The 19821-nt window shown below is 44.8% G+C and overlaps 1 protein-coding gene across 2 annotated transcripts in view; it reads right to left on the bottom strand.

Moving 5' to 3' along the window:
• The window catches only part of CSMD2 (CUB and Sushi multiple domains 2), a 326447-nt gene that overhangs the window by 175198 nt on the left and 131428 nt on the right, over positions 1–19821 (bottom strand). For both annotated transcript variants that reach the window (XM_074555673.1, XM_074555674.1), the window contains exon 7: positions 10073–10185. In XM_074555673.1, the coding sequence (XP_074411774.1) occupies positions 10073–10185 (113 nt within the window). The remainder of the gene's footprint in view (positions 1–10072; positions 10186–19821) is intronic.

The following is a 19821-nucleotide window of genomic DNA, read 5'->3' as shown; positions in this document are numbered from 1 at the left end:
GGACAATTTCAACAGGAATTGGGATAGCCCAGCCCTCACTGCAGGAATTGGGCTTAAAAAAATCTCCACTGCAGGATTTGGGATAACCCAACAGGAATTGGGATAATTCCAATAGGAATTGGGATAACCCAACAGGATTTGGGGTAGTTCCAACAGGAATTGGGATAACCCAGCCCCCACTGCAGGAATTGGGATAATTCCAATAGGAATTGGGATAAGCCAACAGGAACTGGATAATTCCAACAGGAATTGGGATAATTCCAACAGGAACTGGGATTACCGAGCTCTCATTTCAGCAATTGGGATAACTCCAATAGGAATTGGGAAAACCCAACAGGAATTGGGATAATTCCGACAGGAATGGGAATAACCCAGCCCTCACTGCAGCAATTGGGATAACCCAACAGGAACTGGGATATTCCAACAGAAACTGGGATAATTCAAACAGGAATTGGGATAAAAGACCCTCCACTGCAGGAATTGGGATAACCCAACAGGATTTGGGGTAGTTCCAACAGGAATTGGGATAACCCAGCCCTCATTGCAGGATTTGGGATAACCCAACAGGAATTGGGATAACCAAACAGGAACTGGGATATTCCAACAGGAACTGGGATAATTCAAACAGGAATTGGGATAATTCCGACAGGAAATGGGATAGAAGACCCTCCACTGCAGGAATTGGGATAACCCAACAGGAACTGGGGTAACTCAACAGGAATTGGGATAATTCCAAGAGGAATTGGGATAACTCAGCCCCCACTGCAGGATTTGGGATAAAAGAGCCTTCACTGGGAGGATTTGGGAAAACCCAACAGGAATTGGGATTACTCAGTGTCCAAATCACTTTCTGGGAGCCTTTTCCTGACGAGCCAGCCCTTATCCTTGGAGAAACCCACTTCAAACCCTTCCTCCTCCTCGTGTTCTTCATCTTGTCAGGCTTTCATCCCTAAATTAGCACATCCCTAAGACAAAGCTGTCAAGGAGAATTACCCATGTAACTAAAGAGGAGGTTTTGAATCGTGCTGGGGTTTTTTTGGTTTTTTTTGGGCTCAAAAAGAACCTGTTTGGAACAGCTGCTGCAGGAGGCTCAGACAGGGGGAGGCTCCTTGAAGCTCACCTGAGGGAAATGCTGGGTGCAGCTTTTCACTCATCATTTCCTCACAGCTTTTGGCTTTCTCTTTAAATAAAGCAGCAAGAACTTCAAAAAAAAAAAAAAAATTTTGAGCTGGAAAATATTCCTGAGGAAAAGCTGCTGCTGCTGCTGCTCCTGTCTTCCTCAGCAGCTTCAATCTGTTCAGGGCAGCTGTCTTTTTTTATTAATTTAAGAAGGGGAAACTAATTAACAGCAGGCTGCTGTCAAAGCAAATCGAACTCTTTGTTTCTTTTTGCTCCAAATCCACCTGCAAGTGCAGCAGGAGGAAGAAAAAGCAGCAGGGTTTGGGATGCCCCGAAGGTTCCACGTGGATGGGAATCACAGGAGATTTCCAGCCTGATCTCAAGGTTTTTAATAAATGTGATATCAATGGATCAAAAAAAAAAAAAAAGGATTGGGGCTGCTAAAACTCACATTTTTGGGGTAAAAAATCTATTTCTGCTTCAAATAAAATAGCGGCAGACATTCCTGTAGTGATTTTCCAGCTTTTTCCAAGCCAACACAGGGATACCCCAAAATTCCCTCCCAGGCAACAAAATCCAGGCAATTTCAAGTTTCCAAGGCTGAAGTTGGATTTTGGTTTGAATTTTCCAAGGATGTGGGTTGGGACCCTGCAGCCTCTAAGTCTCTGCTCTGTGGTTGTGCTTTGGGGAACGAGCAGCTTTACAAAATAATCCCCATTTTGGTATTCTCCACATCCGGCCCCCAGGGAATGTTCCCACTCTCCACACAAACAAAAGCTCAGCTCGGATGATTTGTGCCCCACAAAGGATATTTAGAGGCCAAGAAAAGCCTCTTTGGGGTAAAAATCTATTTCTTTTGGGGTAAAAATCTATTTCTGCTTCAAATAAAATAGCGGCAGACATTCCTGTAGTGATTTTCCAGTTTTTTCCAAGCCAACACAGGGATACCCCAAAATTCCCTCCCAGGCAACAAAATCCAGGCAATTCCAAGTTTCCAAGGCCGAAGTTGGATTTTGGTTTGAATTTTCCAAGGATGTGAGTTGGGACCCTGCAGCCTCTAAATCTCTGCTCTGTGGTTGTGCTTTGGGGCACGAGTTTTACAAAATAATCCCCATTTTGGTATTCTCCACATCCGGCCCCCAGGGAATGTTCCCAACTCTCCACACAAACAAAAGCTCAAAGCTCAAACAAAAAATCATCGGATGATTTGTGCCCCACAAAGGGAATTTAGAGGCCAAGAAAAGCCTCTTCGGGGTAAAAATCTATTTCTTTTGGGGTAAAAATCTATTTCTGCTTCAAATAAAACAGTGACAGATATTCCTGTAGTGATTTTCCAGCTTTTTCCAAGCCAACACAGGGATACCCCAAAATTCCCTCCCAGGCAACAAAATCCAGGCAATTTCAAGTTTCTAAGGCTGAATTTGGATTTTGGTTTGAATTTTCCAAGGATGTGAGCTGGGACCCTGCAGCCTCTAAGTCTCTGCTCTGTGGTTGTGCTTTGGGGAACGAGTAGCTTCACAAAATAATCCCCATTTTGGAATTCTCCACATCCGGCCCCCAGGGAATGTTCCCAACTCTCCACACAAACAAAAGCTCAGCTCGGATGATTTGTGCCCCACAAAGGGAATTTAGAGGCCAAGAAAAGCATCTTCGGGGTAAAAATCTATTTCTTTTGGGGTAAAAATCTATTTCTGCTTCAAATAAAACAGTGACAGACATTCCTGTAGTGATTTTCCAGTTTTTTCCAAGCCAACACAGGGATACCCCAAAATTCCCTCCCAGGCAACAAAATCCAGGCAATTCCAAGTTTCCAAGGCCGAAGTTGGATTTTGGTTTGAATTTTCCAAGGATGTGAGCAAGTCTCTGCTCTGTGGTTGTGCTTTGGAGCACGAGCTTTACAAAATAATCCCCATTTTGGTATTCTCCACATCCAGCCCCCAGGGAATGTTCCCAACTCTCCACACAAACAAAAGCTCAGCTCGGATGATTTGTGCCCCACAAAGGGAATTTAGAGGCCAAGAAAAGCCTCTTTGGGGTAAAAATCTATTTCTTTTGGGGTAAAAATCTATTTCTGCTTCAAATAAAACAGTGACAGACATTCCTGTAGTGAGGCTCCAGCTTTTTGCAAGCAAACACAGGGGTAACCCCAAAATCCCAACCAACATTCCCTCCCAGGCAATTCCAAATTTCCAAGGCCGAAGTTGGATTTTGGTTTGAATTTTCCAAGGATGTGAGTTGGGACCCTGCTCTGTGGTTGTGCTTTGGGGCACGAGCTTTACAAAATAATCCCCATTTTGGTATTCTCCACATCCAGCCCCCAGGGAATGTTCCCAACTCTCCACACAAACAAAAGCTCAAAGCTCAAACAAAAAATCATCAGATGATTTGTGCCCCACAAAGGGAATTTAAAGGCCAAGAAAAGCCTCTTTGGGGTAAAAATCTATTTCTTTTGGGGTAAAAATCTATTTCTGCTTCAAATAAAACAGTGACAGACATTCCTGTAGTGATTTTCCAGCTTTTTCCAAGCCAACACAGGGATACCCCAAAATTCCCTCCCAGGCAATAAAATCCAGGCAATTTCAAGTTTCTAAGGCTGAATTTGGATTTTGGTTTGAATTTTCCAAGGATGTGAGCAAGTCTCTGCTCTGTGGTTGTGCTTTGGGGAACGAGCAGTTTTACAAAATAATCCCCATTTTGGTATTCTCCACATCCGGCCCCCAGGGAATGTTCCCAACTCTCCACACAAACAAAAGCTCAAAGCTCAAACAAAAAATCATCGGATGATTTGTGCCCCACAAAGGGAATTTAGAGGCCAAGAAAAGCCTCTCTGGGGTAAAAATCTATTTCTTTGGGGGTAAAAATCTATTTCTGCTTCAAATAAAATAGCGGCAGACATTCCTGTAGTGATTTTCCAGTTTTTTCCAAGCCAACACAGGGGTGACCCCAAAATCCCAACCAACATTCCCTCCCAGGCAATTCCAAGTTTCCAAGGCCGAAGTTGGATTTTGGTTTGAATTTTCCAAGGATGTGAGCAAGTCTCTGCTCTGTGGTTGTGCTTTGGGGAACAAGCTTTACAAAATAATCCCCATTTTGGTATTCTCCACATCCGGCCCCCAGGGAATGTTCCCAACTCTCCACACAAACTAAAGCTCAAAGCTCAAACAAAAAATCATCGGATGATTTGTGCCCCACAAAGGGAATTTAGAGGCCAAGCAAAGCTTCCCAAGCTTTGGTGGCTCCCACCAGAGCTGATGGTGGCACGGGAAATCCTGGGGAATTTTCCATCAGGACACAGCAACCCGCAGGGATTCCCCCAGTGCTGAACATCCCAAACCCAGGAGAAGGTGCCAGGGGGTGCAATCAGAAGGATTTTAAGGTCTCTTCCAACCCAAACCACTCCAGGATTCTCTGGCATGGAGGAATTGATAATTTGGATACAGCCAGGCTTGGAAATTGTTCAGGGACACATTTCTAACCAAGGTTCTCCCAGAACCATCCCTGTCAGATCCCATCCAACAAAAATCCCCCTCCAACCCCGTTCCTGATGGAAAACCTGGCTCCCAAACCCCTCAGCAATGGGAACAAGGCACTCAACACTGAGCAGCAATCCCAACATTCAGAGCCTGAGCTGCATCCCCAGGAAACATCTCCTCCCCTAACTGCACCGTGTCCCTTTCCAGGAGAATTGATAAAGATAAATTGGTGAAGATAAATTGATAAAGAGGGATCACTGCATCCTCTCCTCCTCATCCTTCATTTCGGGGCCCTAATGATGGAAGTCAGACTTTACAAATGACTCCATTTAGATCAGAACCAGGCGCAGCAAAGCACCACTTGTTTTGTGCTTTTTTAAAAAAAAATTAAACAAATAAGAACAATTCTCCCACTCCCTGCCCTCAAAAATCCTGTATTTGAAAATCTACTTTGTTTGTAAATTGGAATGTGGAGCAGTACTACAAAGGACTGTGTCAGGATAATTGGATGAACAGAAACTCCTGTTTTCTGGAGGCTTTTGCTGCTCACACACATCCAACAGATCTAATGGAATACTCAGCATCCTGTCAGATTTGAGAGATGACATTACAAAGCTCTGCCAGCATGGCAGGCAGGCCGGGCTGTTCCTTTCAAACCACTTCATGTTGCTCTAAATGAGGATTTAAGCAGACATTTATTTATTTTTAATTTGGAAAACAGTGTTTCAGCAACAGCAACAGGAAAAAATCTATTCCGTGGAGCTCTGCTCTCCTTGCTGGGGGAATTGCTGTTAAATCCAGATCCTGCCCGGATCTCTCCCTTCTGCTGGGATGGTTCAGCAGCAGGATGCTCACAGGGGTTCTTGGAGGTGAACAGAAACCCCCTCAAATGCAACACTTTGGAAAAATCCCTCTTCTGGCAGCCTGAGCAATGGATCTTTGGGAATCAGACCCTGCACAAGCACTGGGATTATCCAGAATTGCCCAGGAGACTCCACAGGTCACATGGAAGGAGGCAAAAATCCTTTTGGAACCCAAGAGTGTGATCCAGGGTGAGATCCAGGATGGGAAATGGAAGATCCAAGATGAGGAGGGGAAAGATCCAGGATGAAAAGGAGAAGATCCAAAATGAGGAATGGAAGATCAGGATGAAGAGTGAAAGATCCAAGACGAAAGGAGGAAGATTGAAAACGACGGGAAGATCAAAAATGAGGAGGGGAAGATCTAAGATGAGGAATGGGAGATCCAAGAAGAAGAGTGGGAGATAAGGATGAAGAGGGGAAGATCCAGGATAAAGAATAGAAGATAAAAGATGAGAAACGGAAGATCAGGATGAGGAATGAAAGCTCAGGATAAAGAGTGGAAGATCCAAGATGAAAGGAGGAAGATCCAAGACATGCAGTGGGACATCCAAGAAGTGAAATAGAAGATCCAAGGTGAGGAATGGAAGATCCAAGATGAAAAACGGAAGAAATTTAAAATTAGGGGAAGATCAAAAATGAGGAGGGGAAGATCCAAGATGAGGAGTGGGAGAGAAGGATGAAGAGGGGAAGATCCAGGATAAAGAGTACAAGATCCAAGATGAGAAATGAAAAATCCAAGATAAGGAGTGGGAGATCCAAGACAAGCAGTGGGAGATCCAGGATAAAGAGTAGAAGATCCAAGATGAGAAATGGAAGATCCAAGAGGAGCAGTGGGAGATCCAGGACAAAGAGAGGGGGAGATCTGCCCAAACTGAACCAAAACTGATCCATCCACGGGTAGAACCACAGATCTCCCCATGGACAGATCTGCAGCCCAAAGCCATGGATGGGGCTGGGAGCACCCTGGGACATTGGGAGGTCGCTGCCCATGGAAAGGGTGGAACTGGATGGGATTTAAACCCATTCCAAACCATTCCAAGACTCCATTACTCCCTCACCAGGCCATTTAGGTGTCTCTGGTGAGCAGCAGGGAGCTCTGTCCTGGGCAGGGCTGCAGCTGATCCCATTTATCTTCCTCCTGCGGGCCGGGCAGATCGATAAAAGCTGCAATTACGCGTTGGTACCAATCAGCTCCAGAGCAATTAGGGAGCCAAGTTCTGCCATAAAACATGTGCAGAGAGGGGCAGCAGCAGCAGCAGCCAGGGCAGCATTCCCATCTCTCCGATTCCAGCCTTTTGCAGCTTTCCCAAAATTCCCTGATTTTATAAAATCCCATCCAGCCCCTCTGATGGGGGGGACACTGAGGTGCTGCCACCTCACCGGATTAAAAACTTCTAGGTTATTTTCTTCCACCGTTTTGAGGAGACAGGATGGGGAGGAAAATAAAAAATAATTTTTAAAAATAATTCTCTGCACACATTTCTCCCAGTCCCTTTGACTTCCTTACATGGGGAATGGGGAAAAAACATTTGCAAAAATCAAGATTCACCTTAATGAAAGGGAAAAGGGAAATATTTAACTCTCCCAGGAAGGGAACAAAATGAATTTGCTGTGTTCAACAACAACAACAAAAAAAAACCCCTCTCTCCACAGCCTGATTGCATCTAACCTTGCTTTTACATTCCTAAAGTGATTTCCAAATGAGGGCACGGATTAGGGAGAGCAGAGAGGGAACAGACAGAGAAGGTGTTCTGCAAAACTCGGGATCAATTTAAACAAGCTGGAAGGGAAATTGTTTTCTTATAGATTATCAGCAAAGCCAGAGCCCGTCCCAGAGGACCCAGGGGGTTCATAAATGATGTACAGACACGTCTTTGGGAAACAGACAGCAAATTAGAGCCACCCTAAAGCCTCCCCTTGCTTCTCCTGGCCGATCCTGATTCAGCTCTCCTGATGAAAAATGCATTTCAGCTGCTGTGCTTGCTGTGGAATTACACGGCCTGTTTTGTAGGGATTTATCGCCACTGAAATATTGATGGCCAGGCCAGGTTGTGGAAAGGGTTACAGGGAGGTTTTTAAAGTCTCAGCATCTCCTGTCCTGCAGATCCCACTGCCTGCAGACACCTTCCCTTCATCCCTGGGAGTCTTCACTGCTTGGCTGCTTGGTTTGCTGGGATTTTAAGCATCCAAAGGCAGAAAGAAGCTGCCAAACTCCACAAAAACCAGCAGGGAAAATGAGGGCAGGTTCCTCTGGCAGCCGGGCTGAGGTCCTGCCTGGATTCCGGCTCAGAATGGGGAGTTCAGTTCATTTTCCAAGACTCCATCCCCAGCTCATCCCCTAAACCCCCTGACGTTTCTCCGAGCAGGGGAATGAGGACATTCACCCCGACTTTGCTGTGCAGGGAAAGCCGGACTCAGACAGGTGCTCTGGAGGAAGCTGCAATCCTGACAGCCATGGAATCCAGGGAAAAGCCATCCACAGGGAAGCTGCTTTTTCCAGACGTTTGTGCTGCACAGCAACAACAAAAGGGGTTTTTTTTTCCTTGTTTAAAGTCCTTTTTTCCTTGTTTTTTCTTGCAGTTTAAAGTGATTTACAGGTTCAAGGAAAGCAGGGAAGTTAAATAACGATGTGGTTCGTTTGTTGAGGCCATGACAGCCCTGCTAAGAACAGCCTGGGAACACCCCAACGAGGCAGCTCCGTGCATTTATCCAAGGAAATTCCTCTCCCTTTCCCCTGGACTCCTCTCCAGAGCTTTTTCCCAGCAAAAGCCTCTTGAGAGCAAACCTGCAGAGCTCCCTGAGGGGACTCAAACCATTCCTGCTCCTTCCATGCTTCATTCCCCCTCTCATGGATCCTGCACCCACAACCTCCTTCAAAAACACCACAGGAGTGGTGGGAACACCTCCAAGAAATCCACCCCTTCCATTCTGGTCCCACCAGGAGCAGCATCTTCACTGCCAAAGGATCTCCTGTCCCTCAACAGAAGTGGGAACACTTCCAAGGAATCCACCCCTTCCATCCTGGTCCCACCAGGAGCAGCATCTTCACTGCCAAAGGATCTCCTGTCCCTCAAAAGAAGTGGGAACACCTCCAAGGAATCCACCCCTTCCATCTTGGTCCCACCAGGAGCAGAATCTTCACTGCCAAAGGATCTCCTGTCCCTCAACAGAAGTGGGAACACTTCCAAGGAATCCACTCCATCCACTCTGGTCCCACCAGGAGCAGAACCTTCACTGCCAAAGGATCTCCTGTCCCTCAACAGCACCTGAGCATCCCCATCCTGAAATCTTTACCCCAATCCTGAATTCTGCCCTGTGAGGGTGAGGAGGGTCCAAGATGGATTTCCCAGAGAAGCTCCTGAATCCCTGGGAGTGTCCAAGGCCAAGAGGGGACCTGGAGCTCCCTGGGACAGTGGAGGTGTCACTGGATGGGTTCTAAGGTCCCTCCCAACCCAAACCAGGCTGGGTTTTTCTATGAAAACCACACTTTGGGGGATTCCAGCTGGAAAATAACAGCAGCAGGGCCAAGCAGGGAGGCAGCTGGGGATTCCTGGCTGGGGTTACTCTAAAATGGGGGCTGAGGGTTGTTGTTGACTTGTCTGTGGTGTTGGGGCTGGTGGGTGCCCCTTATCCCAAGGGGCAATTCAGGTTGTTTAGGGGGTAGGAAGAAGTTTAGCCTAAAATCAGCTTTGGGAGCTGGAGATGAAGGTTTGAGTCCTTTCTGCCTGAAATGGTGGGGTAACTCTAAGAAGGGTTTATGTTGTCATCACAAAGGTTTCACACCTGCTCAGTGTTCCTCACGGGCAGCTCCTCTCAGCTCTGGCTCTTTCTTCTTCTCAAAGCAGCCAACCGACCCCAGTTCCCTTCTCAAGCACCCACCCACTCTTTTATAGCATCTTCTCCTCATTGGCTACAGCTGTGCCCTGTTAAAGGCAGGCCTGCTCCTAATCTTTGCTAATTAGGCCCAGCTGCAACTCGTTAGGGGCAAGATCACTTTCTACACCATCTTTATTTTCTTATATTCTTATAGCTTTAGTCTTCAATCTTTGGCTTAAAAGACCCATGTTCTTTCTACACCATCTTTATTTTCTTATATTCTGTCCCCTTACAGCTTTAGTCTTCAATCTTTAGCTTACAAGACCAATGTTTTTATAAACCATTAGAGTTAATTAGAGTTGGAGTCGTTTTCTAGGGTGGCCACAAGGGGAAATAAAACCAGAATGGTTGTGAAATGGGTGAATGAGGAAATCAAACTGGAATGATTGTGGAATAGGTGAATGAGGAATGAGGAAATCAAACCGGAATGATTGTGGAATAGGTGAATGAGGAATGAGGAAATCAAATCAGAGTGATTGTGGAATAGGTGAACGAGGAAATAAAACTAGAACGATTTGTGGAATAGGTGAACAAGGAAATCAAACTGGAAAGATTGTGGAATAGGTGAATGAGGAAATCAGACTAGAAGGATTTGTGGAATAGGTGAATGAGGAAATCAGACTAGAATGATTTGTGGAATTGAGGAATGAGGAAATCAAACTGGAAAGATTGTGGACCAGGTGAAAGAGGCTGGCTGGGGCGGGTGAGGCCAGGCCAGGGCGTTTGTTTCTCCCTCCTTACCTTGGTACTGGGCACTGAAGCCCTTCTGCCTGTGGTTGCCATCGGAGGTGAAGTGCAGCCTCAGCCAGTTTTTGCTGCTGATCACAGGGGCAGGCAAATTCATCCCAGTGAACCTGCAAGAGAGCGAAGCAGCACAGTCACGTCAGGACCACGTCAGGACACCCCAAACTCCCTGTGGAGAGCTTTAATGTGGAGAGCTTTATTAATAGTTGGTTAGCTGAGAAAGGCCATGCTGACATATTGCCACTGGTCAAGCTGAGAAATCAGCAGTCAGCAAGCTGAAAGGAGATGTCAGCAGCTTGCAATCAGTGGCCTTGCTGCAACATGGAGAAAGGGAGTAGAGATTAGTCCTGAATATCTCCTAAGAATATGTAGAAAGTATCAAAAGTAGGACCATAGGAATGTAAAAGTAGGTGTAACTGCTGATATGTAACTAACCAATCCTGAGCTCAACTTTTGCAATATGCATGAAGTTCATTACGAACTGTATTTAACCCGCTGTGCTGATCAATAAAATTGGGCCTGTGATGATCAACTGGATGTCCTGGTCTCCTTCCGTCGACAACTCCCCTCTCCAGCCCATCCTCCTCCCCCAGGGGTTTGGGGGCTCCTCTGTGGGTACCACAGAGCCAAGGAGAGCACGGTCCCCACTCCAGGGCTGCCCCCAGCCCCACATTCCTGCTGGGGTTCCCAGCTGAGAGCTCCATGTTTGTCATTACAGAGGTTCCCAGTCCTTCTTCCTAAGGCACAGAACATTTCCAAGCTCATCTCTTCACATTTGCTTAACCCCACTCCAAAATCTATTTAATTTAACTCAGGAAGGGAAAGGATGGCAAGAAACTCTTTAGTTTTTATTTTATTTATGACCAATCCCAACCTGAGGAAGATTCCAGCCAGGATCAGAGGTGGGCAACTCCAGAACCCAGCAGCAGCCCTTCATATCTGTTCATAATTTTATTTCCTTTTAAAATATGATGTTGTTGGCTTCATTTTTAACTCCATCTCACAATTCCTGCCTGAGTTCTGTCCCAAACCAAGATTTAGCTGGAACAACACTTCAGACTCAGACTGAGGTCCACAATGGTGACATTCACCGTGGTGGAGACACCAATGCTCTCTCTGTTCCTGCTAATGAAAGTTAATCACTTTAATCCCCAATTATCACTTATTTTAAAATTAGAGCAATTTCAACACCCGTTATTGGCATTCCAACACCTTTTATTGGCATCCAACACCTTTTATTGCCATTTCAACACCCCATTTTTACCATTCCAGCATTCATTTTTGACATCCCAACACCCCCTGCTTTTTTTAACGAAGGCAAAAGGATCCTGGGAATCTGTTCCATCCGGAGGATATTCCAGATTTGATTATTAAACATTTTTTAGCGGCAGATCTGACAGCCCATGGAGCACCTGAAGAGTCCTTCAGCCACCCAGCCCATCCAGAGGTGACCTCAGGCTGGAATTGGCAGCGTTAATTAATGGCATCCCTGTGCTCCCAGCCCCTTAATGAGCTGGCAGGGTGATTAGTGCATAACTAAAGCATCTCTGCCACCTACAGCACAATCCAAACCCTGGATCATCCCGTGCCTGGATCCTGCAGCGCTCTGGGATGATTTAAAACATTGGATTTAAGGTTGTTCCCAATCATTTCCCCATGGATTGTCTCCATCCCTGTTCCCAGCCCTTTCAGGAGGATGAGGTGGAGCAGAAATGGATCCTCTTTTTGCCATCCTTGGGGAGCTCCAAGGCAGCTGAACCCATTGAACTGGAAACTTTCTCAAAGAACCGAGTTCAAACAAACAGATTTGGGGCTGAGATCAAACATGGGATGCCCCAAACCCAGATTTGGGGCTGAGATCAAACACGAGACGCCCCAAACCCATCCTGAGGAAGTTCTCCTGGCTGGTTTTTATGACAACACCCTTAAATTCAATGTTTTCACCCCTCAAGGGCCATTTCATTGCTCATTCTGCAGCAGCAAACCCTCAGCAATAATCTTTAGCTATGCAGAGCCAAATTTCCCTTTCACAGCTGTATTTCAACTGCCTGAGATAAAAACCAGACAAGAATAAAACAAAGCTGCCTGAATGAGGCTCAACTTCTCCTGTCCCACATCCCTGGATTTGGTTTTGATCAGCACATCCTTGAAGGATGAATTCATCCCAAACCTGAGATGTTCTTCCCTTGTGTGCCACCAAAGCCTCCACATTAAACAAAATTCCTTAATTCAAAACAAGGAAGGGTTAATGCCATCAAAACTCCTCTTTTTGAGAAAAAAGCACTGAAGTGAGGCCTTCTCAACTCTTTTTTATTTCTTTCCTTGCTCTCTCACTTCCCACTGAATCCAGGCATGAAATATTTATCCCTTTCCCTCCCCTGGCACAATTAGTATGGCTGTACATGGCTGGCACTGATTACTCTGCATTCACGTCCCATTATCTATTTACAATCCCAATTCCTGCTTTAATTTGTTTCCACGCAGAGAGGAAGAAAAGGAAGGGGGGGGAAGAAAAATCAATAAAGTGTCACAAAGTGAGGCAGAAGCACTGGAGGAGCAGGAGGAGATGTTTGCACACAGATTTGGAGCACCCTGAAATTTGATTATCAGCAATTTGGCCATTAGTTCCTCTTAAATGGACCCAAACACGATGAGAATTCCTGGTGTGGATGCTGCAAAACCAGCACAGGAGTCAAAGGCACGACTAAAGGCAGGAATTCCATCTGAAATCCTGCTATTTCAGGTGGAATATGTGGAGATGATGGATTTAAATATGATTTTGAAGGAGCCCTGGTTTCCTTGTGCTGCCCAGAATCAGGGTGCAGTCAAACACCAGCTCCAAATAAAAGCATAGAACATCACTGGGGATATTTTATTTTTTTTTTCTTCCCCTTGAACTGCTTTTGGTGATTTAATTTAACCTCTCTATTCATTTAATCTCTGTTTTGACACTCCCTTGGATCTCTGCTGATAATCCCTAAGATCAGCCACTCCGGGTCCTGGCTCCTCCTGGAGCCTCCACCACAAATTTTGGGTGAATCTCCCTGAAATTTCATCTTCCTGGAGCTCAGATCCACCTTTTCCTTCCATGGCTGTGCTTAACCCAACAGTGAGACCCACTGGAGTGGTTGGGAGGAGGAGGAGGAGGAGGAGGAGGAAGAGGAGGAGGAGGAGGAGGAGGAGGAGGAGGAGAAGGGGAGATCCCAGCAGCTTTTCCAGGGATGGAGGAGCCAAAGGGAGATCCCAAAAGTTTTCCCATGGATGGAGAAGCCACAGGGAGATCCCAGCAGCTTTTCCAAGGATGGAGAAGCCAAAAGGAGATGCCAACAGTTTTTCCATGGATGGAGGAGCCAAAGGGAGATCCCAGCAGCTTTTCCATGGATGGAGAAGCCAAAAGGAGATCCCAGCAGCTTTTCTATGGATGGAGGAGTCAAAGGAAGATCCCAGGAGCTTTTCCAAGGATGGAGGAGCCAAAGGGAGATCCCAGCAGCTTTTCCAAGGATGGAGGCACCAAGGGGAGATCCCAGGAGCATCTCCATGGATGGAGAAACCAAGGGGAGATCCCAAAAGCTTTTCCATGGATCGAGAAGCCAAGAGGAGATCCCAGCAGAATCTCCATGGATGGAGGAGCCAAGGCTATCAGCCAACACGAAATCCAAGGAGAACACACCTGGATCATCCCTGGAATGTCCCAGGAGAGGTTGGAGCAGCTGGGATAATGAAAGGTGTCCCTGCCCATGGATGGGGTGGCCCTGGATGGGATTTAAGGCCCTTCCCAACCCAAACCATTCTGGAATTCCACCATCCACAATTGGATTCAGCGCTGTGGATGCTCAGTTTGACCAGAATTGTTGAGGGCACAGAACAGAGCCCGGCCCAAATTTCACTCTGAGCTCCATCCCCTGCCCACTCTGAGCCTCCTTTTCCCTCCCAGCCTTTATTCCGCTGATTTCCTGCCAATTCTGACTCATTTCCCTCTCACTACAACTCAGGGACACCTCTCAGCAGCTCTTCATCTCCCTGTGTATTATTATTCACTTCACCTGTATTTTTAACTTTTCATCCAAACCTCTCCTGAAATTATCAGGAGAGCTGTACCATTAATTCTGAACATCTTATTTGAGCTTGTCTGCTCTCTTAAACAAAATATACTTAAGCACCTCTAGACCTCATTTCTGGGTCGCAGGAGACTTCTCCTCGCTGTGGACTTTTACAAGGAAAATGAATCATTAGATCAGTTATTGTTCCTCCCCTGCTGCCCCTTCACTGCGCCCCAGAGCCTGCAGGTGCCTCAGGAAGGGCAGGGACAGACCCCAAACCACCCCCACACCTTGGGGAGAGCAGCTTGGCTCCTGGGCTTGTAAAATTGTGTAAAAAAAAAAACCCCTACAAATGAGACAAAGAACTTGTGGGAGCAGTCATGGATGTCCCTTGGAAGGATGTGCCCCCTCCAGGCCTCTCTTCCTTCCCTGCAATGTTTTAAGGCTAAAATTCCATTCCCCACTGGGAGTTTGGGAGTTTTTAAGACCCATCTTAACCCCAAGACAGATTTAAACAGATTTAAAGCTTTTTTCCTTGCAGGAGGAGCAGCGCACTCCTCATTCCCTAAAAATAATGGGAATTACAAGGCCTGAACAACCTTTCCATGAGGAAATTTCTCCTGCTTAAGTATATTTTGTTTAAGAGAGAGACAAGCTCAACGAGGATGCTCATTAATTAATTAATTAATGGCACAAGACGAGGTCAGGCCTTGGAGCTGCCCAGTTTTGGAGCTCCCATCCCTGGAGGTGTCCAGGGCAGGCCTGGATGTGGCTGGGGACAAAATCTGGTGACAAATCGGGGCTGGGTGACCTTGGAGAGCTTTTCCAACCTCAGTTATCCCAGAAGGGAAATCAGGTTCTTCCTCCTCCCCGGCCAGTGCTGCAGCCACAGGGAGACCTTTGTGCTCCTGGCAATTAAAATAATCAAACAATGAATCCCACCCTGGCTGCTAATTACCCCAATTTAAAGAAGCCAAGTGACAGAAGCAAAGCACTTCCCACACACTCCCAGCCTGAAACCAGAGCTTGTTCCAGTCACACCACAGCGAGGTGACAAACACGATTAGATTTATTCCATTCAGAGCCAGCCACCCCTAATTCAGCACAACAGAATGCAACCGAGGCTCTCTAACGCTCAGCATTGCAAATCTGCTACAGCTTTATTAGAATTTCCTCTGAAGCTTGGATATCAGAGCCGCAGAGATTGTTTTCCCCGGGCAGGCAGGGGGAGATGCGCTGATAAGGAGCAGGGCTGTGTTTATCAGCAGATAAATAACAACCAGCCCTCCGCGCAGGGCAGCCTCGCTCCCGGCTTTGTCACCTTAACAATGCACTTCAATTCCATTAAACGCCGAGTTTTACTGCCAAACTGAGCCTGGGGAGGCAGGGAGGGCGTTGGGAAGGATGAAAGTTTGACAAGAAAGAACTCACAGATACGTGTGCTTGGCAGAAAGATTTCTGAATGCAGAATTTGAAGAAGGAATAGAAATGAAGGCAAATTTTGATATAGAAGAAAAGAATCGCTGAGCCAGTCTTACTGGATAACGAAGAATAATCAAGGGTGTGTTAGTTAGAAGGGGGTTTTATGGATAAACCCACCCCAAACAAGAAGATGTTTTTACCAAGCAGAAAGAGAGCACAAACAAACAAGTCAGCAAATGTGGCAAGTAGAAAAAAGATCTCAGAATTTTCCACTGCAAGAAAACTGAAAAACAACTTCTAGATTAAACTGTAAAGCACTGACTTTTAGTGATTGGACAACAGTAACATGAATATGGTAATTACAGTAGTTATGATAGGCTGTAGGTAAAAGTTAAGGTATAGATTGGTTCTACTGTATTAAGATGCTCAGCAAAGAAAAGTAAATAATGCATTGTGACCAAAAGAAAAGTAAATAATGCATTGTGACCAAAAGAAAAGTATAGAATGCATTGTAACCAAAACCAAAGGGTCTCCAGGCCTGCCTGCAGCTGGAGCCGACAGCTGTGGGCACAGCTCTGTCACCCACCCACCACCCTGCACTGCTGTAACTCTTGGATATGAGAGGAACAGTGGATTTGTGTTTCCAAACAAGCTGTGGGGCTGCTGGGAGATAAAACCAGCACTGGGAGAGAAAAGAAACCATGGGAAGGATTCCACTGATTGATGAATGGAAAAAGGTGAAAGACATTGGCAAAAAATGGCAAAACACATTGAAAGGTGAAAGAAACAATGGGGAATAAAAAACCCTAAATTCTGGAAGAATTAGAAATGAAAAGGGAGGGTTGTACATTAGAGGGGAATCTTTGGGATCAGGCATTTTGGGAAGTCTGAACCTCTTAAGTACCTCAGAAATGGGGAAAAACCCCTAAATTCCATAGGAATGAAAAATGAAAAGGGAGGGTTGTACATTAGAGGGGAATCTTTGGGATCAGTTATTCTGGGGAGTCTGAACCTCTCAAGTACCTCAGAAATGGGGAAAGAGAGAAGGGAAATGCAGCTGGGAAATTGGGATAAAAAGGAGGCTGCGTCCTCCAAAAATTGGAGACACCCCAGGGGATGCCCCATGGCCTCTGCCTTGATTGGAATAAAGTTCCAGGACTCCTCTGTCTCCTTTTTGGACACAAACCCGTGGTGTTTGTGGATGAATTCTCCTATCACATACAACAAACTGCATTTTGAAGGGAGACCCGGAGCCCCACATCCCTCATTCCGGCTCTCACAGGAGGGGGGAGGATGCTTCAGCCCAATAAAATCTGCAGAGGGAGCCCAAGAAGCTGCAAAGGAGATTCTGGAGCTGCATCCTGGCGCTTTTCCAGCTCACCGGGCACAGAAGGTGCTGCCCCCGGGGACCGGAGCACAATCAGGTCAGCTCAGCTGAGCTCCAGACACGCGGCAGGGGCTGAGCTGATCCCGGCTGCCCCCAGGATGTCACTTTAATAATGGAACAGCCTCGCTGGAAGTGACAAACCCGCTGCAAGTGACCCTGCCTGGTGGCAGCTCTGTCGGATCAAGGCCTTTCCTGACCCAGAGATGGGTTTGAAAAAACTTTTATTCCGTTTTCGGTCTCATTTAAAAAGTAAGGCAATGCAAGTGTTACAATTCACACTATCACAATCAATAACCAACTAGTTCCTAGTCACAATATATACTGTATTTCTATATATATAGTGTGTATATATATATATATATATAGTGTATATATATATATGCACTATATATATATATATAGTGTGTATATATATATACACTATATATATAGTATATATATAAAATATATATAATATGTACTATAAATATATATCTTTATAGTATATATTATATTACTATAATATGTACTATAAATATTTCTTAACTATCAACTATCAATATATTATATATATATTACAATTCACACTATCAGAATCAATAACCAACTATTTCCTAGTCACAATATATACTATAAATATTCCTATACATATAGCATATAATATATATAATATATACCATAAATATATATATTATAGTATATGTATTATAGAATATATTATATAGTATATACTATATTATATATAATATATTATATATATTATAGTATATATTATACTATATATTTATATTATATATTATATGACTAAAATATATTCTATAAATATCTCTCTATATATAATATATAAAATATATAAAATATATAATATATAATAGATAATAGTTAATAGATAATAGATAATATTAATATTTATAGTATATATTATTTTACTGTAATATATACTACAAATATTTCTTAACTATCAACTTTTACCACACTATACTACAAATAACTTAAAACCAACCATCCAAAATTACCCTTCATAAATCCTAACACAATAAATCTTTTATAACTCCATTTCTCCAACATATCTAGTCTTTTCTACAAGACCATCCTTTAAGACTTGTTTCTAATTCAATTTCTCTCTCAACAACATCTATCCTGTTGCACAACATTTCTAAACTCAACGTTTACACACAAATACACACTGTGTCAACCTTCTGTCAAGTTTTAAGAATTTTTTACAAATCCACTCTCCACATGAGCTCCACCAGGTGTGGGTTCAGCCCTGTCCTCTTCCCTCCTGTCCCTCTGCTCCCATCAGGCATTAATGTGTTGTTATTTTTTGGGGTTTTTGGGGTTTTTCTTGCTGTTATTTTTTCTTTTTTCCCCCCAGGTCCTGCATTTACCTAGAGAGCAGTGAAAAGAGGATTAGAGGTGAGCATTGAGGAGCTCCTCAGAATTTACTCATTCTACCAAGTGCAGCAGCACTCCCAGTTTGTCTCTGACTCCCCTCAACTCCAGGGGCACAAAGGCCTCTCCCATCCCAGCTCCTTCCTCTTCTGCCTCAATCCTGCCCCTACAAAAATCCAGTTTTTCCCCAAAATCCCAGCATGGTTTTGTTGGAAGGAGCTCAAGGATTATCCACCATGGCAAGGGGCACCTTCCACCAGAGCAGGGTGCTCAAAGCTCCTTCCCTCCCCTCAGAAGGGCAGCTTGATGATGATTTACACTAAAAAAAAATAAAAGACGGCAACAGAAGAGATTATCTGGGATCACTGAGAGGAATTTTTATGAGGGAGCAAAGCCTGGGTAATGATGATGTTGAAGGAGCAGCCTTTTGCTCCAAATGGTCCCCCTGGTAATTCCTGCAGTGTCTCCACGAGTTTAACACACAGGATTATTGCAGGGACGTCTCTCAGAAGGAAGCAGATCCTTAACTTGCTTTGACATTGTCATTTTACACTGCATTATTCCACAGGAGACCTGCAAAGCAATAAATCCTTCCTCTGCCAGGATGTGGGAGCCCTGTGAAAGGTGCCAGCAACAAATTGTTCAGCTAAATTCTCATTTCTGCCCCGAATTCCACCTTGTCCTCAATGACTCTTCAAGAAAATAAAAAAAAATTAAAAAAAGGAGTCACCTGTTTAAAGCCTACAGGAAGCTCTGAGATTTCATTCCCTGATAAATTCATGCTGGAGCTTTAATTTAACAGCGGCAGGGACAAGAAAGGTGCTTTTCAGTAACTTCCACTCCATGAAACTATCAGAGAAATAAAACTTTGTTTTTTCCCCTTTTACTCCTTTCCAAACTCATCCTTTCCAACTCAGCTTTGGCTCTTCCTGCCAAGAAAGAAATTGTGAAAAGGTGTTTGTAACATCCTATTTATTTAGGGAGCTACTGAATAACTCCAGCAGGAGAGCATAAAACAGCCCTGGCCTCATCATTTTGGGTGAATTCTTCAGAAAAAAATCCATTTTCAATGTGTTTGCTATTGAGAGAATTGCTGAAATTCACCACAAGTGAATAAATTGTTGTTTCTGAGGATCAAGTGGCGCCTTCTCAGCAGCAAAGTGAGTCCAGCAAATCCTTTGGAGATTCCCTGGCTGAGAGCTCTCAGAAAAGGGGAAAAAAATTAATTTTAAATTCCACCTGCCCCTGTGCTCCCACCTTCAGCCAGCCAGGAATTCCCAGGTGGGTTTATAAAAGATCCCAAGGGGGGCTTATCAAGTTCTCAGGTGGATTTATAAAGTTCCCAGTGCTCTTCTGTTTCCTCCTTAGACAAAAGATGCCTGATGCACTCAGGCCACTACAAAATGCTCATTAAAATCTCCTCACTGTGCACAATTCCTATTTCACACCCCAGACAGGGCACAGCCTGCCAAATCCCAAAAAAACCTTCCACCTGCCACTGGTAAAACATGGGAAGGAGACAGAGA

The sequence above is a fragment of the Zonotrichia albicollis genome, chromosome 20 (genome assembly GCF_047830755.1).
Source record: "Zonotrichia albicollis isolate bZonAlb1 chromosome 20, bZonAlb1.hap1, whole genome shotgun sequence".
Taxonomy (NCBI): Eukaryota; Metazoa; Chordata; class Aves; order Passeriformes; family Passerellidae; genus Zonotrichia; species Zonotrichia albicollis.
This window is presented reverse-complemented; position numbering and strand designations above follow the sequence as displayed.